Consider the following 25,097-nt stretch of genomic DNA (forward strand, 5'->3'; position numbering starts at 1 on the left):
ATGAAACTAGCTTTTCTTTTCCCTTCAAATTCATGGCAGTGAGATGACAAAGGCATGGCAAACCAGTCACTGCCTTGATTCATGCTATGCAAAGCACCAGCAGTTTTACCCAACATTACTTATACACATGTCAACAGAGTAAAAAGGTATATAACATCTTACTAGTACGAAAACATTTTTGACATCAGAGACCCTTGAAAGGGTCTTGGGGTCCTTGGACCATACTGTAAGAACTATTGTTGACAGCTGTGATAACAGTTACATGTTTGAATGGAAAAAAGTCAAAACTTTTTCAATATGTCTTGGCTCTAGACCAGAATTTTACAGTAATTTAAATGTAGAAGTAAAAAAATGAGATGTCTACTAATTCACACATTGGATGTTATAGTTTCTTTGCTACCTAAATATAGAAAAACCATTGTTCTGGAGTAGCAAACCTAGCAGCAGATGTCTGTGGTGGGGCCAGGGGAGGCTGATGTTTCCAAACGCTGGGCTGGTGTTGGTCTCCAGAGACACCTTCCGAGTGATATTAATATTTAAACTTCATTGCCACTACCCCCCCCCCCCCCGCCCACCCAAGATTCTGTTTTAATAAGTACAGCAATCTGTGTTTTCGTTTTGTCTTAAAAGCTCTCTAGTGATTTTTGTGATGTACAAACCAGCTTTGAGAATCTCTTACCCGAGGTGTTTCTAAAGGCAGAGTAGGAGAATCTTGAGAAATTATATCTATAACCTTCCATCAACTCATAGGCTCTTGTTATAGAGAAATGTGTTTTTAAAGTTGTTAGGAAAGAATATTTAATATTTCATCTTTTCTCCCTCTCAGAATTTGATCCTCCAGCTCCCTTTGTCACTCGTTTTTTGAACACAAGAGCAATGAAGGAAACCTTTAAGAGTTACATGGAATTGCTTGTTAGCATTGCTTTGGACCCTGACACAATGCAAGCCTTAGAGAAGAGCAATGGTATAGTCCACTAAGTAGTCCTTTGTTGGTAGTACTGTCTGGATCTTTTTTATTCTTGTCTTTTAGTTACATGTTTAGTATATAATTTCTGTAATATATACCTATACATTATCAGTTAACAAAGTCATGATATACATATACAGGTAACCCCCGTGTAACACGGTTGTTAGGTTCCTTTAAAATGCCGTGTTCATGCGAATCCGGGTTATACGAAACAAAGTACTAGTACAAAGAAGGGGGTTAGGTTCCAAAAATTAAAAAAAAAACATTATATTTTTATAATTAAGAGAAATATCTTTATTAAAGCAACCTTCACCAAAAATATAACCTGTTAATATGTATTAAATAATGTTTTCTTTGTCATCACTACTAAGCACCATTAACCGAGGGAGTTATCTTTTTGACAAGATATCTTCATCCTCTGAACTTAATACTCCACGAACAAATGGATTTAAAATTCTAATAAATTTTAAAATTCTGCATTCAAATCTGATACGACATCCACGCTCAAATGAAAATTTTCAAATGAGGTATCTTTTGCTCTTAAAAGCTTTTGTTACGTTCCGTGTTATTTGGGGATTCCTCTAATTTCAAATGAGATATTTTTTGCCTTAAAAGCTCTTAATTATGCTCTGTGTTCGGGGATTTCTCTAATTCTCAAACCGTGTTATTAGAGTGAAACCGTGTTCTAGGATGCCATGTTGAATGAGGGTTTCCCCCAATTCTCGAACCGTGTTATAGAGGTGCCGTGTTATATGGGGGTTACCTGTATATTCTCTAAAATGGTCATATCGTTTCATGAATTGTCTGAATATTTGGACTTTATAACTGAATGTATTTTTATTGATGTCTACTCGTGGGAGAATTACGTAACTACTCAATAGTTTCTTTCAGTTCTAGAATCATTATCATCCTCATACTATTTCACTAAGTGTCTGTATTACATGAAAGGTCCAGATGTCAATATATTCTGTTTTCTAATAGTCGGAAAGATGAATCAGATAATAATAGTGTAAAGATTAAAAGTATATTTGTGTCCAGTAAAAGATATATCACAGAGTAATTATTTTCTAATCAGTAAATAATTAATAGTAAAACTATATGCATTCGGTTATATTCATTAACATTCATTTATACTCTTCCTTTAGTAATTTTTTCTTGTAGTAAAATAGGAAAAGAATTGATATATGAAATAAACTGGTAATTCACGTATCTAATAGCTGCTCACTAATAGTTAGCCTTTAGCTACTGTAGCATTCACCAGGGACAACTAAAAGAAGGAATTAACTAAAAGAAAGGGGTAATGAGTCTGTTTTCATTACCCTTCTTAAGAGTTGTATAGGTGTAAAATCAAATGATAGTAACAGTATATTTCAGTGGCAATGCCTAATAATACATTATTTTATTATTTCCACATAGGTTATTCTATTTCAATCCCAGAACAATTCAGTCATCCATTTTGTGGATGAAGACGGTGAGGCTCACCCAATAAACTTTAATTAAAAAAAAAAAAAAAAGACAGTGAGGCTCAAAGTCTAAGTGACTTGCCTAAGAACCCACAACTTGCAAGTAACAACAACAAAAAAAGATTAAAATCCAAGGTCTAATTTCTGGTCCTTTTTTTTTTTTTTTTTAATAATCAGACAATAATCTATACATCAGTCATTTTAGTGTCATGTAGAGCTGGAAGAGACATTAGAGATTATCTAGTCTAAGACATTTATTTTGTAAACTGAAGTTGAAAGAGAGTTAAGTGTATTTCCTAAAGTTATAGAACAAGTTAGTGGTAAAAGAACCATAATTAAAAATCCAATAGTTCATTCCCCAGGTCAGCAATTTTTGCCATTAAATGTTTTCTCTCTCAATCACAACTCCTTGCATTATAAAATACACATCTCTTAGTAGTGGTCATTTCTGGATAGTTGTATTTTAAGTGATTTTTTTCTCTATTGCTTATCATGGTTTTCTGACTTTTCTCCATTTAATATAAAGGGAAAAGACTTTAATGGTTATATTTAAAAATAACCCACAAATGTTTAAAGCTTGTTTTTGTGAAATGTAAATTTGTATAGTATTTGAATAGAATTAGTCACTACTAGAAAGAAAACTATCACGTGTGTGATAGTGACCTTAGAAAACGTTCCCACTGAAGACTTTTTCTTCAATTAGAGGAAGTAGTATTTCACTGGTCACTGTACTTGTGTTTGTATTCCGAATATATAAAGGGTCATTTTATTCAGCTCTGAAATTAGTAACTAGATTCTGAGGATTATATATATATTTTCAGAAAGGTCATTAAAAGGTAATAGTGTTATAAAATATGTTAATGCTGATAAATTAAGAAATCGGCTAATAACCTAAAATATGTAATATAGCACCAAAAATAATTAACTTATACTCTGAAAGTGCTTTTCTTAAAAGAGTTTAAAATTTCAGAGGGCTGAAAAAGAAAGAAAAAAGTTTTGGGTAGGAATCTTTATTATACTTTTACTCTCCGAAATTTCTAAAATAACTATTGACTCTTCCCTTGTTTTTGAAACTGGATTTTGATCATTTTTCTTCCCCTTTTTCTTTGCCCCAAACTACACTGAATTAAGAAAATCATACTCCCTATTTCATAAAATTGTATAGTGTTGGATAAATTTATGTTATAATACTATTACTGTTCAGATGGTAAATGAGGGCTGGAGAAAGGAGGCAGCTTGCCCACTGTTACATCGCTCCCATCAATCAGTTCTGGTGGCAGAGACAGAGTTAAACTTTGGATTCTGTCATACTACACTGCTTCTTGCTCACTTGGCTATTGTGAAACTATTTTTTAAGTTAGCTTTTATTCAGAAAACTTTATGTTCAATATTTTAAAAGCAATACTTTACATAAGCCAATGAATTTAATGTCTTAATATATTAATGTCTTGAGAAAAAGTTGGATTTTGAAGAAGTCTTTGTGCTGATAGTTTATGCTGTTACAATACATTTTTATCTTGTTTTAGATGAGCTACTTTTGCCTCATATGAAAAAAATAGATAGCATGCTGAATGATAACCGAAAGAGACTTCTTTTGAATCTTCATTTGGATCAGTCATTCAAGGTATTTCCCTCAGTAGATTTATTAGCAAACTCAGTGGCAATCATAGTCTTAAATATAATAGGAAGGAAAACTTATAACGTCATTCTCTGTTTCATAAAATTTTTCTACCCAATAAAAATTTGATTTTTATTCATTATGAGTCTGTTTAGCTTCCTTTTATTTTATTGAGCACATTATTAGTGTTAATCATTTGCTTTTTCATTTTTTAGGCTTTTATATTCACGTATTATTCTATATAATAATTCTCAAATATTTTCAAAAGTACTTCCTTTCAACTACCACAATATTCCAATCTTGTTTATTTTTAAACCTTTTCAAAATTTTCACATTTCATCTGTAATTAGAATTGGCCTCCTCTTAGCACAGTTATCAAAATTCCCTTTACTTGCCTGATTTACCCAATGTCTGAAGAAAAATTAACCCTCACATAATGGTAGGAAATATATTTAATTATATATGTTAATATATTTTGGTACCATACATTGTTTTTGATGTTACCAGAAGTAAAGAACAGTAAGCTAATCTAAACTCAGAAAATTTATCACAAAAGATGCTTCGTAATCAAAAAATCTCCAGCTTGTCTTATTCAGAGTATAACATACAACATCTAGAATCATTTGAGTCTGTCTACCTTGGGTGAAGTTTTTTTATACATTAGTATAGTTTTTTTAATATATAAAGAGTTTGTTTTTTAGAGACGTTTTAGGTTCACAGCAAAATTGAGCAGAAAGTACAGAGAGTTCCCATATGCCCCATCCTCACACATGAACAACCTCCCCTATTATCAACATCTCTCACTAGAGTGGTACGTTCTCACGATCAGTGAACCTATACTGACACATCATTAGCACCCAAAGTCCATAGTTTACCTTATGGCTCACTCTTAGTGTTGTACATGCTATGGATTTGGACAAATGTATAATCGCATGTATCCATTATTATAGTATTATTAGAGTAGTTTCACGGAACTGAAAATCCTCTAAGCTCTATTCATCCATCCCTCCCTTCAGCCTCTGCCAACCACTGATATTTTTACTGTGTCCATTGTTTTACCTTTCCCAGAATGTCATATAGTTGAAACCATACAGTATGTAACCTTTTTAAGATTGGCTTCTTTCACTCATAGTATGCATTTAAGGTTCTGCCATGTCTTTTCATAGCTTGATAGCTCATTTCCTTTTAGCACTGAATAATATCCCATGGTCTGAATGTTTATCCATTCACCTACTGAAAAACAGCTTGGTTGCTTCCTCACCCTGGCACTTACCAATAAAGCTGCTATAAACATCCATGTGCAGGTTTTTATATGGACCTAAATTTTCATTTTCTTTGGGTAATTTGTATAGCTTTTTCACATTCCTACTTTATCTGAACTCCCCGTAAAAGTGAAAACTGACTTCATTTTAGCTAGGTGAAAAATTAAGGCTCTGAGATGGAGTTTGAAGTTAAATAACACAAATTCTACCAGTAGTCCTCCATTCTTCACTGACACGCACTTGCAGAGAAAATAGTCAGAAGCTACATAGTAAGAAGCCCATTACTAAGAATTTGGTCTACTGACTCCTAGTCAAATATTTTCCATTTAACTGCTGTCTTCAAATGAAATATTCCTTTGGGAAGGAAATACCATGTTTTCTAAATACAAGAGAATGTCATTAGATGTGTGTTTTCTAGATTTATTAAATCTTAATAATGACCAGTTTTGGCTAACCATTTTTAAAATGTCAAACTGGTTCCCTAATAATTTGTATTAAAATAAATATACCACTTGGAATTTAATAGACTGAATAGATATTAAAATAGATATTTAATAGATTCAATAGACATTTTTTTCAGTTTATGATGAGCTAAAAATTAGTTTTCGTATTCTCATTTTCAGAAAAAAACAAAATTTCTAATTTTGAAGTTGTAGCTATTTTGATAATTTTCATCTACAGCAATTTGTATTGCAAAACCAAAATACACAGTATTAAAACTTAGAATGATTTGGTGTAAAATATTACAGATTATAAAATATTTTCTATTTTGAAATAAGTAGCACCACTTTCCATGGTGATCTTGGTAATTTTAGGAATTCTAAAGCTTTTTGAAGTAAATGATGTTCTATTTTCTCTGAAATCTGTGTAATTCTAGTCATCTTTAACATCTTATGCTTATTAGAAAGGTCATTTAAATTTTCTCCTTTCGTCTCCATTAACCTAGTGTTTGTTGTTCCCAAATGTAGAATCCAATTTTTATGTAAAAAGTAATTCTGTGTCCAAAATTTTTCAAGCCTGGGCATGTTTTATCTGAAAAGTACCAAGGTACATAATAAAAGCACAAATAATCTAAGAGAATGAAGCTAGAAATTTAAAAAAGCTCATTCTGGTAGGAAATGCCAAATATTCTATTGTTTCTATTAAATGAAACTTAATTCCCTCCTACACTTATATCTAAAAATATTAATTTATTTGTTAAAAAATGCACTGTTTTGGGGACCCCAATACCAGGTGCTTGGGAACACATACGGGGTTTGGAAAAGAGTGGCCTTGAAGGTTGTAACTGTTTATAAAAACAGTTAAGCTTATCAACTGAGAACTATATTCTGAGTAATATAATGGAGAAAAATGAATATAATGGGAGCACTTGAACCCTTTTAGTATGAAAATATTAAATGTTAGTAGTAGCTCAGTTTTTTAAAACAACAATAAAACTGGTTGAATTTAGCTACAACTATCACTCAGTTATTGTTTGTAGCTTTTCATATCAGAATGATTTTCCAAGTAGGTAAGGGATTAAAATACCCAGTGGCTTTTAAAGAATGGACTGGAATTGGTTCTGCCACATGGCCACTAAATTATGTGGTAACTGCTATGTCATTGTGGTCAGAAAACTCAACAAGCTCTGTTTTACACTCTTAATTCACAACTGCGTTTCCTATAGTCAAAAGGAGCAAGAGAAGTGGTGAAGCCAGAGGAAGGTTACAATGCTTCCTGTCTTCCTCTGCTCTCATGCTCATTCAGGATCAGATGAATTCTTTATAGCAGGGCTGGGCCAGGTGTCAGGGTGTTGACAGTGATTTAATTGGTAGAGCTTTGAGGAAACTTATACAGATGGTCCCCAGAATAACAGTGGTTTGTCTTAACAATGTCTTGACTTTAAGGTGGCGCAAAAACGATATGAATTCAGTAGAAACTGTACTTCAAGTTTTGAATTTTGATCTTTTTCCTGACTAACGCTATGCAGTCTGATGCTGTCTTGTGATGGTAGGCAGTGGCAGCCCGCCACTGCTCCCAGTCAGCGATGTAATCATGAGGGTAGACAGCGATACTTTATATTGTAGTATTAAATGCATTTTCGACTTAGGATATTTTCAGTTTACCATGGGTTTATCGGGACGTAATCCCATTATAAATCAAAGAACATCTGTATCATGTTCCCTTTTCCCTATCTTGAAACCAGAAAGGCATCATGACAAAGAACTCTGCCTCACTCAGGAGTCTCCAGTGTCATGTGCTGTTATTTAAAGCAGGTCGTAAGGTTGGCCCAAATTCAAACGATGGGGAAATAGATTCCACATTTTTTTTTCATTGAGGTATAACTGTCATATAACATTAGTTTCAGGTGTACAACATAATTCAATATTTGTATGTATTGCAAAATGATCACAATAAGTCTGGTTAGATTCCACATCTTGATGAGAGGAGCTACACAGAATTTGGCCATGTTTAACACCCTACATGTGTGTATCTTGTGTATATTTACCACACCCCATCAGTGACCTCCCCCCACATATATTTGTGTGTATATGTACATGCATGTATACATTTCTCTATTTTTAAAATAAAATTTGAATAGCTGGAAGTAGTTTAGTTTTCTTATGTCAATTATTTTTGCTTTATTTTAAAGAATGCTTTGGAAAGTTTTCCTGAACTAACAATAATTACTCGAGACTCTAAAGCAAAAAGTGGGGGATCTATTTCTAAAATCAAAATGAATGGCAAAGCTTATAATAAGAAAACTCTAAGGACTTCTAAAACAACCACTAAATCTGCACAAGTAAGTATATATTGACTGATTTGTAATTATACCTCTTCCGGTTATTAATATAATTCCTACTTAAAACATTGAAACAAGCAAATATTTCACTATATTGTTAAATGTGATGTTTTTTCAGGTAGGAATGAGCAGCTCTGGTCTAAGGAGCAAGGATTCTATCATATTCTTTGTTTTTCTTCATTGCCTAGCACAGTATCTGGCATATAGTGAGTACTCACAAATTTTTTAATAGGCTAATAAGCAAGGAACCATCCAATGCTTGTATTTATATTTTTTATATAGCTTTTTTATCATTGGATACAAATTCATATAGATATAAATGAGTGTGCACACATTCAGTAAGATTCAATACTGATTATGTATCTATAAAATTAGAACTGTAATTCATTCATTTTCTAACATGGTCTAAATTACTGCCTTTTCAGAAAACAGTTTAGCAACATATTAATACAGAACATTGTATTTTTGTAGGAGCACATTCAAAAATGCATAAAAGCATATGGCTTTGCTCACTGCAGAATGGTTTGAAAGAACAATCCAGTTACGTATCACCAGTGTGAGATTGGATAAATAATGAGCCACCCATATAATGTAATACTATGCACTTTTTAAGAAGAAAAGATAGATTCATTCATTGAGTCAATAAAAAAATTTTTTAGTGACTACAGTTTGCCAAATACAGTTCTAAATACTAGGAATACAACTGAAAAATAGTCAAAAATCCCTGCCTTTATATAATTTATAGTGGGTAGTGGTGTATGTAATAAATAGAAAGATATCCAAGTTTTAGCTAGGTAAAAAAACTAGTTATAAAATATACAATTGCAGAACAATACATATAGTATGATTCCGTTCCATTACAAAATTAGTATTAATATAGGTTATGGGGGAAAACATGGAAGAATATATAACATTATGTTAACCTTTATCTCTGAAGCAAGCGATTATAGGATTGCTCTACTTTATACATCATATGTTTACTGTTCAAATTTTTCTATATTTAAATATTTTGAAGTAGGGTATATTTATAGTCAGAAAATGAAGACTTTAAAATACAAATTCTTGTTTTGAATAGGCCTCTTATTAATAATAGTTTATTAATACAGCCCAATAATCAGCCATACAAGTCACTTTTAAGATTTCTATCGAGACTATTGGTCTAGTATTTTCATAAAAGTGTTCTTAACTCACATGCTCCATGAAATACCTGTATCTTTTAAACTCTTTTCTTTTTATAGGAGTTTGCTGTTGATCCAGAGAAAGTACAGTTATATTCTTTGTATCATTCACTCCATCATTATAAATATCATGTTTATCTGATATGTAAAGATGAGGTAATTGTTTTTTAATTTATTTAAAAGAGAAATGTATGTTTTTTCTAAACTTTAAGGAGACTGTAGCTACAGAATATTTAATGTTTTAAAGAGAATTGTTTAAAAATATGTCTATATTGACCTATAACTAATGACTAAAACATTTATTGTTCTGAGCCTCTGTTATGTGTTGTGCTCAGATTAATTTGAGGCTCACCACCTTTCAGAGCTATAAGTGGTAATGTTTTTACGCTGTTGGTGCTTGCTTTATATTACCATAATAAATGGTACTTTATTGTATTTTCTTCCCTCATAATTCACTTTAGTCACTGCTTTGATAGCTCCCTGGCTTCCTTATCACTAGACTGGCCCTATCCCACCTAATTTCAGAGTAATGGGGTTTTTGTGCCTTGGCATGAAGAAATGATGGTTAAAATTTAATCGTTGCTTTTAAGTATCATAAGTTGCTCAGAAATTATGTATGACAATAATACCACGTTGTGGATGCTATAAAAGGTTTAATTTCCTGAGAGTTTAAATGGCTGTAGACAGTACTACCTTTTTTTGATAGTACTATCAGATTTTTTTTTTTTAATTAAAAAGGGTTAAATTGGCTCAAAGCTATAGCCGATGTATTTGTTAGTGGTCTGGTATGGAAAGATGTTCATAAATCCAACCTCTATTTAGGAAAGAAGAAAGTAAAAATGGTCATGCAAAATATGTTGATTATTTTTACAATGCTTTGAAATGAAGAATTTACCCCAAAATTTGTCATTCTGCTTTTAACACAATTGAAAGGCATTGAGAAAGTTTGAACCACTTTCCCTTACTTGCTTCCCTGCCCTCATGGAGCCAAAAATGATAGGATTAAACTTCACACAAATTTATATGAAATAATCATTCTCCATGAATAGGTTTAAAAAAAGAAAATATCAGTATTTGTAGGTGGATTACTAAATCCTCTTTTCATTCAGGATATAGAAAACAGTAAGCCCTTATGAAAAGCTTACAAAGTGATAAGTATAAGCTAATGTGACAATTCTCTTTATTTTAGATTTCTTCTGTGCAGAAAAAAAACGAAGATTTAGGACAGGAAGAAATTGTTCAACTTTGTATGAAAAATGTGAAATGGGTGGAAGACCTATTTGAAAAATTTGGAGAACTTCTAAATCATGTACAGCAGAAATGTTCCTAACATTTCCACAAAAAGTCCGTGTGTTCTATAGCACTAATGAAGTGGTGGAGGGAGGGTGATCACAGAGGCTCGAGGGCCTCAGATAATCAAATGTCCAGCAGTGGTCCCTGCAGGCCACCTGCCTTGATCATGGCATTTGCATCCTGACCTCTGCCAAAGGACAGTGGTGCTGCCAAGGAAGTCAGTCCAGAAATGGACCTAAATCTCACCACATTTTTATCCTAATGAATGATTTTTCTATTTTGTAAACCATTTGGGTAACTGAGTTTTATTTTCAGAAATGTTTTTTGACAAATGACGAAGCATGCACTAAATATTTTTTCTTTATTGCTAGAGAGAGAACACTTAAGTAGCTTGGTTATTTTTTCCTTTGACTAAACACCAGAATGAAAGAAAGGTGGCAGAAATCATGAGTGTATTCAGGTTTGGCCACAAACCGGAAAGTACTGTACATGATGTAAACAGATCTGGTGTGCTGTGACATTCTGTATGAGAATATCATCAATTTAAAATATAAAATTCTGAAACTGCATTCTGCTTTACGAATTCGTTTTACTCTTAACATGTTCAGGAAACTGGATGTGGAATTGGTGCAATTCTATGACTGCTTTTTGTGTCAAATTATATTGTGATGAAAAAAAAACAATGACATACTATTTTCCCTGTCTCAAAGAAAAGTATTTTCCTTTATACTGTTTTTCCTTTGGAAAAATTTTCAATTGTACATTTTCACTAATAGTTGTATTTTTCACAAGGAAAATGTGGTTATAATTATGTTTGATGTACCTGTACTACACTTTTCATTATTTTCAGTAAATCTTATTTAGTTATATATTGAATTTCTATTGTGAATTCTATCTTGAGGTAACCATTTTTGTTTATACAGATTTTCTTCAGTGTTATCCAGAATATACATTCAGTACTAGAATTAGTTTAGCTTTATAAATGGGGTTGTGTTATACACTGCAGTAATTTTCTGATTCATGAAAATAAATTTCTTACTAAACTAGCACTTGATTAACTGATTTATTGAAACAAAAATCTAACCACATTATACAATTTTAAAGAATAAAATTTATAATTAGACTACATGCAGTGCTAAACACAGCTTACCTGACTCTCAGAACTGGAAGTGGTAGAGCTCTCCTTTTGGTGCCTTTCCAACCTGTGTACATGCTATTGTAGCTTTCTTTAGTTTGCTAGCTAGTGTGTCAAGTAGTTTAGTTGAGACAGTGAATGTATTAGGTTTCACATGACCTTATGTTTTATTTGTGTTTGCCAACAGGATGCCTTATTTGTTTGAGAAAAAGATTTACTAGTGTCCTTCTAAATGATCTCCTTTTTTAGGATTCTAAAGAAGTTGTTAATCATCATACTTTTGTTTATTTTGCCACCATTTAGTGCCTTAAGCCCTATCGAGAAAGCAGTGTTACTGCTCAATGCCCAAATAAGACGTGCTTGTGTGGCTATTGCTATTGTCTTGATTTTGAGTTAACAAGCCAACTTCTTATAATTAAAAACCTCAATAAACTGGCAAAGAATTGAAGATAACATGTGACTTGATTTGAAAATAAAACATTGTAGCGTTGAGTGAAAAATGAGTATTTGAGTTAAGCTTACATATTTATTTCTAATGGTTATCTTTTTAAAAGCAATAATTCTTAATTCAACAATCTTTGTACCTGCCATTAGACAAGATAGTCAATAATCAAAATTTATCTCAAGGGTTAAATGCCCCATTTCTGAAAGTTTTTTTAAAAAAACTGTTTAGGCAGCTTACTTTGAACACAAAAGTAACCTATTAGATTCATTTTGCCTAACTCAAATAAGAGAATATCAGCAGTGAGAGCATCATAAAATTAATTTTGCTAAGTGTAGAAGAGTATGAAGCAGCCATATCTCATTCTAATATTCACTCTGGACAGAATTGGTTTGTGGTGTTTTGTTCTGTGTTTTCATTTCCAAAGTGCAGAGTAGATAGCTACATGTCCTAATGTATTAGAAAGATATGTCTTTACATTACTCCCCCAGCTTCCTTGCCTGAGTTGTTGATGGTTTAAATATTTTTAAAAGCCATCTTGCATTTAGGTGACTCTTGAAGTACGCGTTTGAAATCACAAGCCACATTTTCTTCCTGACAAGACCCATGGAAAATAGAGATGCTTCCTGCAGAAAACCACCCATTTCCTTTTCAACTGCAGTTGTCCTCAAGCTATTTGCAGTTGTATTCATTTTAATAAAGCAAGTGTTTTTATAATACCAGAGGCCAAGCCTATAATACTGCCTGGAAGAGACTCACCTGTTTTGTGCCATCTTCTCATTTGATCCATGTAGCATAGACAAGGACATCAAAAACTTGGGCCTCAGAGGAAAGTGCGACAAATACGACAACCATACATAAGTCCATTCTTTATGAAGTTGAATAAATTCCTAGCTGGTTAGCATTCGCATTCCTTGCCAGGGAGTTTGAAATGTATAATATAAAAATAACTTTAGGTTGTAGATTGAGTTAAAGAGGTAAAGCACATGTTGCCACAACCCAGGAAAATGTTTTTAAGAAAGATTAGATTTTTGTGTCTACAAATATCTGGAAATAATACGAAAAATCATTGTGTTGCCGTTTATTTCTAGTTCAGATTAATGGTTGGAAAAATAGCCTCCTTGTTTTCCTTTGCATGATAACTCAGTTATCCACTTGATTCTCTAAAAAAGTCATAAACTTACAAATTATAGTAAGTCAACAATAGAAACTGCCCATTTTCGATTATACTATCAAATAGAAAACATTGGTAAGATGGAAAAAAAATCTTAATTTAAAATGGTTTAGAAAATGTTCAGATTACCTTTAAACTTAAAAATGAAAATTATAGATGACTCACACATTACTATTTTCAAAGTCTTCATCACATTTTTTAAACTCTCACTTTCCTTTTTACTCCACATGTTCAGTAGAGCAGCTATTTTCCAACGTCTGACTTTGGAGCTATACCCATAAAACATTGCAGCAGGGTTATTGAATCAGCTTTGGATCTCCAAAGTTTCTTCAGATGTACAAGTTGTGAATTGTATTGTATTTGTAGAATATAATTTTGTTTTAAACTAGTTCCATCTGTTTCTCAAAAATGTTTTTTAAATAGAGTGAAATATCCCAGGATGACTGCTTCTGTGTCAGTTGCACTTGACACACAAACTGCACAAATGAACAATGTACACTATTGGTTGTGCATTAATTTACATGTGCAACTTTTCGCATCTATGTTCACAAATGCATGTTTTTGCAAATCACCTTTATTTATAAATGACATTTGAAGTTAAGGATACAATGAAACCTGCATTTGTAGTCCAGAGTTTTAAGTGGTCCATAATACAATGTATGGAAATGTGAAAGACAATTTTGTATATTTGTTTGTTACTAACTCAGATCATTAAAATGAAAACAATTTTTTAAACAACAAAATCAGAATGTTTTGGGGTTTGCTCTTTTTTTTTTTTTTTTAAGAATTGGAAACTGAGATACTGTATTATGCAAAAACATCATCGAGTTACAGATTCATCATATAACATGTTGTAGAGTCCTAAACAAAGTTATTAGGTACAGATGGTATAGGGCCCAGCCGTGATTTTCTCCATTAAGTCAATATTTGATGAATTACACTGTCTCAGCTGACAATATCAGGAAATTGAGTTTCTGTGTTGAGATACAACTTTTAGCCCTTTTCCACCTATAAAGAAGTCTAAGTCCATTAAGTCACCTTTCTAATTTTTTGCTTGAAAATAGTGCAAAGTAGAAGTAATTGCTAATACCACGATATTTTTATTTATATGAAAAAGATTTTGTCCTACTGATCCTTTAATTTTCAGAAAAAGACTCTGCCTTAACCTTTATATTTTAAAATATGATTAAGCCAAGCCTCAGGTTGGGAGGAGTTGTAAACAGCTGGATGAGGAAGATGGCATGATCCTTAGTTTGTTTTCAGGAAAATGGTTTCTGTTCCAGTTCTTCCACTAAACTCACTCTATTCTCAGACATGTCATGTGAAATTTAATCTACATGTTTTCTCATTCTGAAAATGAGGCAAGAAACAAAGTCTTAAGCTATTAATGTTCTAGATTCTAGGTAGACTGGAAAGTTAGGAGAAATGTAAAGAGGTTTGGTAGCACTAAAAGAGGTATAGCACAAAAATAAGAATGACAAGTCCTTGCTACATTATTTACTATCTTTTGCTAACTTGTAAGACTTTTTCAAAATCATTAAGCAGCTATTTTATACACACACCCATCAGCGCTTAGTTTGTCTTGTGACACTAGTGTAAGATTAATTAGAAACATGTCTGATATCAACAGTCAATTACAAAGTACTTAAGGTCTGTAGCCAATTAGTCTATTTCCAAAAGCATGTCTTTTACACAATAGGCACTTAAGAAGTTGGTTGGATGGGTGAATACATAAAATGAGAGGTTTTTTAAATCAGTTGAGTATTGTCAAAGTGGCCTCTGCGTGGTTCCTAATTGTCAGTGGTCCATCCCCTGCTTTCTCTATCTTTAAAAGAAAACATCTTCATATATTAAGTACTTGTGGTTTAAAAGGTTAAAAACAATTGCAAAAACCGCAATTACTTTTGCACCAACCCAATAGCACCCATGTTTTTTTGCAGGTCACTCTCAGTTTTCACTGAACTTCCTTTTCAACAGACCAGAGTCCATACTCTTAATTCTTATATTTAATTTCCATTTAATCTATGGAAGTGAATGGGCTATCATCGGAGAGCAGCTGTCTTTAAGCAGTGAAGCAAGAGAATTCAAAACACTAGCAACAGCCTAACAGAAAGAACTTGGCATTAGAATGAATTTTTTAAATTAACTTCGTTTACATACACTCTTTATCAATGACTTAAGAACTGTTAATGGTCCAATCAGTATAAAGTCCTTTAAATGCCAGTCCTCCACTGAGCTTATTATAAGATAATGTTATTTGGCTGAAGTAGAAGTCAGGAAGTTAGGGTTTTTCACAGCCAATGTTAATGCAAATGCATTAACATTATCACAGGAGTTCGCAAACAATTCACTATCATAAAGATTATGTATTAAAAGCACCACTCACAAAGCATTGCAAAGCAATACCTTGCCTTAAGTATGCCCATTCTCATGAACAAACACTCTGCCATCCAAATGAGAACAATGAAAGGTCATAACTGTCAGTTGAGCACCACTATTAACTGCTATAACAAAATACAATAGACTAGGTGGCTTAAACAACAGAAAATTATTTTCTCAGTTCTGGAGGCTAGAATTCCCAGATCAAGGTCCAGGAGAATCAGCTGTTGGTGAGGGCTCTCTTCCTGGTTTGCAGATGGGCTGCCTTCTTGCTGTGCCCTCAAATGGCAGACAGAGCAAGCTCTAATGTCTCTTACCAGGGCACTAACCCCAAGATGAGGGCCCCACACGCATGATCTCATTTAATTCTACTTACCTCTTGAAGGTTCCGTATCCAAATACCACCACATTGAGGGTTAGGGCTTCAACATATGAATTTGAGGGGGGGGGGGGAACATTCAGCCTTAACAACCACTGAGGTGTCAAGTAAGCCAACCCTGCAAATAGTCACTGATTGTCTTAAAATTATCTCTCTGATCTAGAAGCAAGAACACAGTTCTCCAGAAGCAAGAACACAGCTTAAACACACACCTGTCTTCTGCTGTAAGATTTTTGGAGTTTCACAGTGAAACTCCCTTCACATAGGGGTCAAAGAGTTTTGTCATTGAATCATATTCTTTGAACTTCACAAAGGCAATAATATTCTGTCAGTTCCTAAATAAATCTTACCTTTCCCCATTTCTGTGTTCTGTCATTTCTTGGTCCAAACCAGCATCAATTGGCAGGAATACTATGTAGTAACCAATGATTTGCTATCTTCCCCTTTCCCATCTTGCTTTCTTTCTGTCCATTCTCCACACAGCAGTCACTGATTTTAAACAACTGATCATGTGACTCCCCACTGGAAACCCTTCAATGCTGTTTGCTGCTCTTAGGATACAGTCCAAAACTAATGGTAACTTCCACTTTCAGCTGTGATGGAGTAACAGGGATCAGATATAAATTTCTGCCTTAAATGGAGTAACAGGGATCAGATATAAATTTCTGCCTTAAAAGGACAAAATTATGAGAATGGTTTTTAAAAATTAATAGGCAGCACAGGACGATAATACTGAGAGAAAGGAAACAAATAAGTTGAGCCCTACAATGTTCCTAGCTTTCTGCCTGGAGAAAATTTCTAGGCTACAACACAGGAAAAGTGAAACCAATCAGAGCCTGTAGGTTTTGCTAAATTAAGGAGACAAACTTCACACGTTGGGGAGGCCTAGGCAGCTAGAATTTGCAGAGGGAAGTAACAGAGAGAAGAGTAGTGCACAAAGATTAAGTTCTGGAGATTTGCAGTGGGTTCCTCCTTGAGATTCCAACTACGTACTGACCGGCGTACATGTGGGAGGAAACTACCAAGGCTAAGGAAAGGACCACCACAAGAAAGAGTCAAGTAGACAACCCTCTGAGCTCACACAGCAACTACCAGGGTTCACATTCCCATCAGTCAGACTGGAAAGACTTCCTAACATTAGTAGAGTCCTCAGAAGATTGTTGTCTCACTAATGCAACAAAATTGGACTTCAACTAATAGCTGTTCGGGATCCATCTAACAAAGCTTAAAAATAAGCCTGAAAAAGATTAAATTGTTTCTGCATCACTTAATTGCATCCCAGAACAGAGCCCAAAAATATATAAAGGAATACAAAAAAAATTCCACCCCCAATAATGTAAAATTCACATCATCATAAAATAAAAATTACTAGGAATGCAAAAAGGCAAGAAAATACAACTCATATAAGAAAAATCAATCCATAGAAACAGACACAGAAAAGACAACAATGATAAAATTAGTAGACAAGGATTATACAACAACTATTATAAATATATTCTAAGTTCAAGAAGGTAGAGGAAAGCATAAGCATAACAAGGACAGACATGGAAGATAAAAAGGACATAAGTTGAACTTTTAGAGATAAAAACTATAATTTTTGAGATGAAAAATACATTGGATAGGATTAATAGCAGATTAGCTATTTTAGAAGAAATGACTAGTGAACTTCAAGACATTGCAATAGAAATTATCCAAAATAGAAACAGAAAAAAGGACTAAAAAAAATTAAGTGTACTAATGAACCCTATAATAATTTTAAGTAGCCTAATATAGAAGTAATTGGAGGCCTTGAGAGGGAGAGGGAGACAGAAAAATCATTTAAAGAAATAATGGGGCAGCTGGTTAGCTCAGTTGGTTAGAGTGCCATGCTCTTAACAACAAGGTTGCCGGTTCGATCCCTATATAGGGCACTGTGAGCTGCGCCCTCCACAACTAGACTGAAACAACTACATGACTTGGAGCTGATGCTTCCTGGAAAAACACACTTAAATAAAAGAGGGGCAGCCAGATGGCTCAGTTGGTTAGAGCACAAGCTCTGAACAACAGGGTTGCCAATTCGATTCCCACATGGGCCAGTGAGCTGCACCCTCCACAACTAGATTGAAGGACAATGACTTGGAACTGATGGGCTCTGGAGAAGCACACTGTTCCCCAATATTCCCCTCACCCTAAAAAACAAAGCAAAAACAAAAAGGGCGGACAGTTGCCCCAGTTGGTTAGAGCGCAGTGCTCATAACACCAAGGACGCTGGTTCGATTCCCACATGGGCCAGTGAGCTGCACCCTCCACAGTTAGACTGAAAACAGTGGACTTGACTTGGAGCTGGGCTGCACCATCCACAATTAGAATGAAAACAATGACTTGACTTGGAGCTGATGGTCCTGAAAAAAAACACACTGTTCCCCAATCTTCCCCAATAAAAATTTAATTAAAAAATAAAAAGAAATAATGGCTAAAATTCTTCTAAGTTTACTGAAAACTATAAACCCACAATTCCAACAAGCTCAAAGAACCCCCACATAAGAAACATGAAAAAAAAGAAAAACTACATTAAAAAACAGCATAATCGAATTGCCTAAAGTCAATGATAAAGAGACCATCTTAAAAGCAGCTAGAGAAAAAAGACACATTACAAAAGAGAAACAAAGATTAAAATGACAGCAAAAATTTTGTCACAAACAAGGGAAGTCAAAAGTCTGGAATATTTCTAAAGTACTGAAAGAAAAAATTGTCAACCTAAAATCCTATCTATACCTAGTGAAAATATTTTTGAAAAATGAAAGGACTTTTTTTAGATATATAGACGCTGACCAAATTCAACAACAGGAGACCATCACTACAAGAAATATTAAAGGATGAAAGAATATGATACAAGGTGGAAATCTGGATCTATACCAAGGATACTGGAAGTGGTAGCTATATGATAAATTCATGAGATTTTATTTTTTAAGACTTTTAAAAGAAAACTGACTTGTGAAAGCAAAAATAACTACAATGTATAATGCCAATTTATAACTTATGTAGAAGTAAAATATATAACAATAGTCCAAAGGCTGGGGAGAAGGGGGAAATTAAACATACTGTTGAAAGTTTTTATACTATACATTAAGTAATATTACATGCAGTTAAGCCATGACAAATTAAAGATGTGTATTATAAATCCTAAAGCAATCCCCGCACAGACACACAAAGAGGCATTCCCAATAAGCCAATAAAGGAGATAAAATTTAATTATAAAACGAATTAATCCAAAAGCAGACAAAACAAAAAACAAAAACAAAAACAGGAAAAAGGCACAAGAACAGCTGGGACAAATAACAAATGGTATGTTCATTCCCCGACCACAATGAAATTAAACTATAAAATAATATCAGAAAAATGGTTGGAAAAATCCCAAATATTTAAAAGTTAAACAACAAAATTCTAAATAACACCTAGTCAAAGAAGAAAGTGACAAAGAAAAATAGAAAGTATTTTCAACCTAATTAAAAAGATAATGTCAAAGTGTGTTGAATGTAGCTAATGCAGTGCTTACAGGGAAATTTATAGCATTTAACACTTACACTAGAAAAATAGAAAGCTCTAAAATTGATGACCTACGCTTTCCCTTTAAGAAACCTGAACAAGAGCAAATAAATCCCAAAGTAAGCAGATGAAAGAAAATAATAAGAGCAGAAATTCATGAAATAGAAGACAAAATAAAATAAATCAAGGAAACCAAAATCAAGTTCTTTGAAAAGAAAAAATAAAATCTCATACCAAAATAATAAGAGGAAAATGAAAAAGAGATTACTAATATTAGGAATGAGAGTGAAGGCAACACTACAGACCCTACAGCCATAATAAAGATAATAAGAAAATTATCATGAATAACTTTACGCCAATATAAAGTAAATACAATGTGAGTTAGGTGCCCCTTTGTGCCTTCCACTTGTTGCGTCAGGGGAACAACACTCTGTCTGGTTGGCACCCGGACATTGACTCCCCCGTCAACAGTACACTTGGGAAGGGCTTGCCAGCCTTCCTGATTGAACAATAGCTGACCCGCCAGAGAAACACATGAATAGGGTCATGTAGGTTGCCCTGTGACCATAGTAATCTCATATACATTGTGAAACTGTCAAAATTATGTCCCCTGCCTTCTACCCTAGATAAATACCCTGAGACTTGTGATTCATTGTCCCCATGCTTGCTGATTGTAATCGTTATGGTCTAGCATTCTTTTCAGACTGGTAATCTATTGGGAAAAACCCTATAAAATTAGTTTCCTTGGGGAGCCCTAGTCGGAACTCTCCGACAGGGACGCTCGGGAGACACACCTGAAGCCAAGACCCTGTCTCCATTCCTCGGTGCCTTGGAAACACTCACTGTACTCTTTATCTTACTTTGCTTTAGTCTGTCTATCTTACTTATTGCCTCACTTAATAAATAGTGTTTTGCTGCCTCAGTGGGCATGCCTCTCAGTGGGCATGGTGCATGCATATTCGACACCCAAATTCTGTGGCCACTTAAAATGTAGCCCCTTGCTGCTACAGCCAATAAATTGACAACTTAGATGAAATGGACAAATTCCTTGAACAGAAACTAACAGAGCTCATTCAAGAGAAAAAGAGATAACATGAATTTATTTTTGTGTATTGTACCCTGTATTTGTATTTTTGTACCCTGTAACCTTGCTGAACTTTCTCATTAGTTCTGATAGTTTTCTTAATGGATTCCTTGAGATTTTCTATACACAAGATCGTGTCATGCATAAATAGAGAGAGTTTTACTTCTTCCTTTACAGTCTAGCTGCTTTTATTCTATTTTGTTGCCTAACTGCTCTGGCTAGAACACCTACTATAATGTTGAAAAGAAGTGGACTTCCTTGTCTTGTTTTTGATCTTAGGCGGAAGTATCCATTCTTTCACCATTAAGTATAATGTTATCTTTGGGTTTTTTGTAGATTCCCTTTATCCCTTCTGTTCTTAGTTTCTTGAGTGTTTTTATCATGGAGGAGTATTGGATTTTGTCAAATGCTTTTTCTGAATCTATTGAGATGATCATTTGATTTTTGGTTTTTTATTCTATTGATATGATTTATTACATTCATTGGTTTTCAAATGTTAAACCAACCTTTCATTTCTCAGATAAATCCTACTTGATCCATGGGTAAATTTTCTTTAGGTTGCTGGATTCTGTTCAGCAGTATGTTGCTGAAGATTTTTGCATCCATATTCCTAAGAGATGTTAGTCTGTAGTATTTTTTTTTTTTTTTGTGACAACTTTGTCTAGTTTTGGTTATTATTTTTCAATAAATTTGGGAAGTTTTCTCCATTATTTCCTCAAATATTTTTTCTGCTCTTTTCCCTCTAGCTTCTCCTTCTGGTACTTCCATTAAATATATGTTGGTGTGCTAATAGTATCCCACAGTTGTCTGAGGCTCTCCTCATTTTTCTTCTTTTTTTTTCTCTTAGTTCTTCAGTTTTCATAATCTCTTGATCTATCTTCAAGTTTACTTATTCTTTCTTCTGCCAGTTCAAATGTACTATTGAGTCCCTGCATGAGCTTATTATTTCATTTACTGTACTTTTCAATTTCAGAGTTTCCATTTTGGTTCTTTTTTATAATTTCTATTTCATTATTAATATTTGAAGCAATATTATCATATACTTTCATTTATTTCCTTAATTATGGCTTCCTTTCATTCTATGACCATGTTCATAATAGCTTCTTTGAAGTCTTTTTATGATAAATCTGACACCAGATCACTTTTATAGACAACTTCTGTTGCCTGCTTTTTTCCTGGGTTATGGGTCATATTATCCTGTTTCTTTGCATTTGTCAAAAGCTTCTGTTGGAAAGTGGATGTTTTCAGACAACATAGTGTAGCTTGTAGTAACTTTATTGGTCCCCAACCCTTTCTAGCACTTGTTATTTGCTTATTGGTTTAGTGACTGGTTGGGTAATTTCAGTGAAGTCTCCCCTCCCTACTCCCACCACCCACAGTGTTGAGCCTCTGGTGCTGCTCCTCAGAGAAGTGCAATTTTGGGTATGTCCACAGTCCTGCTGAGGTGACAGCAGCTTTGGTAGGGCTTTTTTCTTCTCTTTCCCTGACCACACCCAGGTGTTAAAATTCACTAATTTCTGGCTGATTGCTCTACTGTTTTCAACAATGGCCTGGACATAAATTACTCTACACATTAACCCAATCAAGGCTCATTTGGAAGAACGGTTTCTGAGGTCAGTGTTTGATATTTGTTCCGAACCCTCTCCCAGCTGTCTCATTTCTGGTTCTCTTCTGAAAACTAGTCAGCCTACAGTTTAGCTTGGATTGTGAATCTCCTACCAATTCCTTTTTTACCACAAGTTGCACTGTTCTTGTGAGTGCTCTTAGACTTTATCCTCTCCATGCTCTGTTGCAAATGAAGTCAGTTGCTTTGGGAAGAGATTAGTAGGTATCTTTTTTTGGACCTGCTTCCCTTATCAGGCAAAATCTCTGAGCTGGGGGCAGGGAACATGATGGTAAGCAACTCTGAATAACATCCACACTCTAGGAGCTCAGTGCTCGTTGAGGGCCACAGGGTGTGTAGAGTCCTATTTGCTTGCCTCTCCTGGCATGAAACCACTATTTTACGAGCCAGGGCAAGGATGATCAGGGTCCCAGGATTCTCAGCATGTCACACCCAAGGTAGAGCCTCCATTCCATGAGTGGGGGCTGAGCAGAGAATGGAAGCACCATCTCTCAATCATTCTCGCCCAGGACCACAAAACAGGTAGTTGGGGGCAGGAAGAGAAGTGCTGATGATCTACTCCTCCAGGACAGAAAGTCCTCCCACTGGGAGCTGGGGGAATAGGGAGCCCTGCAGCTACCTGGAGGTTGGTAAAACTGGACATCCACATGCAAAATAATGAAGTTGGACATTTACATCATATGCAAAAACTAAGTTAAAATGGGTTTAAAGACCTAAACATAAGACCTAAAACTGTAAAACTCTTAGAAGAAAACATGGGTAAAGTCTCATGACATTGGATTTGGCAAGGGTATCTTCGATATGACACCAAAAGTATAGGCAACAAAACCAAAATTGACAAATAATACTCTATCAAACTTAAAATTTTTCTGCAAATATAAGGAAACAATCAATGAAGTGAAAAGTTAATCTACACAATGGGAGAAAATAATTGCAAATCATATGCCTGATAAGGGTTAATACCTAGAATATATTACAAAAACTACAACTCAATAACAAAAGAACAAATAACCCCATTTAAAGATGAGCAAATGACTTAATAGCCATTTCTCCAAAGAAGACATACAAGTGGCCAACAAGCATATGAAAAGATGCTCAACATCACTGATCACCAGGGATATGCAAATCAAAACCATGAGCTATCACTTCATACTCATTAGGATGGCCAATTAAAAAATAACAAATAACAAGTGGTGACAAGGATGTGGAGAAATTGGAATTCTTACCCATTGCTGGTAGAAATGTAAAATGGTGTAGCCATTATGAAAACCAATATGGAGGTTCCCCCAAAACTTAAAATTATAATTAACATTTGATCCACCAATCCCACTTCTTAGTATATATTCAAGAGAACTGAAAGCATTATCTCAAAGAGATATCTGCACATGCATGTTCATTGCAGTATTAGTCACAACAGCCAAGAAGTTAAATAGCCCAAATGTCCATCAACTAATGAGTGGATAATGAAAATGTGGTATATACATACAATGGAGTATTATTCAGTCTTAAACAAGAAGGAAATCCTGTCACATGCTTCAACATAGATGGACCTTAATGATATTTTGCTGAGTAAAATAAGCCAGTTGCAAAAAGAAAAATACTGTATGATTCTACTTACATGAGCTATCAAGATTAGTCAAAATTATGAAAACAGAAGGTAGTATGATGGTTGCCAGGTAGAGGGAAATGCGAAGTCGTTGCTTGGTGGGTATAGAGTTTTTGTTTTGCAAGATTAAAGAGGTCTACAGATCTGTACACAAAAATATGAATATAGCTAACACTACTATACTGCACATTTAAAAATGGTTAAGAGCAAAATTTTATATTATACAGATTTTTGCCAGAACTTGAAATTTAAAAAAAAATTTTAGAAAACAAAAACTGCAATCTGTTCCCATCACCCTTAGCTAATCACTATGGTTATCAGTTACAAAAGGTCTTGAGTTTGATACATTGATGTATAAGTTGAATTCTTGGTAGATTCCCTCTAATACTTTCACCTTGATTTGAAAAGTGTGGATACCCTCACTATCCACAGTTGCCCAAACTAGAAATATAGGAATCATCTTTGACATTTCCCTTTTTTTTTCCTTTAACCACTTGTAATTGTCCACGTAGCTCTATATTCACTAAGCACAATACTTGTCCATTAGTAGGTGCTCAAGAACATCTGTAGAAGGAAGGAATCTGTTAAATCTTCCCATTTTTCCCCTTGTACTTCTTCTGCAGCAAAAACTAATAGTACTATTTTAGACCAGGTCCCCATCATCTGTCTCTTTCATGAGTTCACTGGTCTCCTTACCTCTAGACACTTAACCCTTCAATCAATCTCCTCTTTACACTGTCACCAGAATTTGGTTCTCTGATTACGAAAGACCCCTCATGATGTAGCCTACCTTATATTTCTCACCCAACTGCCCTTCAGCTCTTTCATCTCTACCCTTATGGACCCTATTCTGTAGCTGTTACCTTATAGGGCTGTGGGGAGACAGGGGGAGGAAGGGAAGGAGGAAGTGTGGGAAACAAAGGAAAGGAGGAGATGAAACCATTCTTAAGAAAAGGTGCAGCTACAGCTAATTGTAATGGATTATAACATTAGCAGCATTGCAGGAAAAATCTCCACCCCCTGTGTCGCCATGACAGTTCCCACCAGGACCACGTAAAAAACAAGGGAATCCCACTTCCCCAGGGGAGGGAGGGGTCAGGGAGGACAGCAAGGACTTACCTGGGAACACCTATATCACCAACCCTAAAACCTGAATATTTCGTGTGCTCAGTCAAATAAAATCCTA

The 25,097-nt window shown here is 34.4% G+C and overlaps 2 protein-coding genes across 4 annotated transcripts in view; one reads left to right on the top strand and one right to left on the bottom strand.

The window, feature by feature from the left end:
- Positions 1-25,097, bottom strand: part of CCDC73 (coiled-coil domain containing 73) — a 256,081-nt gene that overhangs the window by 215,835 nt on the left and 15,149 nt on the right. The window lies entirely within an intron of this gene.
- QSER1 (glutamine and serine rich 1) overlaps positions 1-25,097 on the top strand; it is an 84,311-nt gene that overhangs the window by 57,242 nt on the left and 1,972 nt on the right. For 2 of the 3 annotated variants that reach the window (XM_019738513.3, XM_074336184.2), the window contains exons 9-13: positions 827-964; positions 3,957-4,054; positions 7,943-8,092; positions 9,331-9,426; positions 10,460-12,353. The exons of the other annotated variant lie outside the window; for it this stretch is intronic. In XM_019738513.3, the coding sequence (XP_019594072.3) occupies positions 827-964; positions 3,957-4,054; positions 7,943-8,092; positions 9,331-9,426; positions 10,460-10,600 (623 nt within the window). In that variant the 3' untranslated portion in view covers positions 10,601-12,353. Of the gene's footprint in view, positions 1-826; positions 965-3,956; positions 4,055-7,942; positions 8,093-9,330; positions 9,427-10,459; positions 12,354-25,097 lie in introns of those variants that run through there. 3 annotated transcript variants of the gene reach the window in all.

This window comes from Rhinolophus sinicus, chromosome 14 (assembly GCF_057876585.1).
Source record: "Rhinolophus sinicus isolate RSI-liver-muscle chromosome 14, RSI-T2T, whole genome shotgun sequence".
NCBI lineage: Eukaryota > Metazoa > Chordata > Mammalia > Chiroptera > Rhinolophidae > Rhinolophus > Rhinolophus sinicus.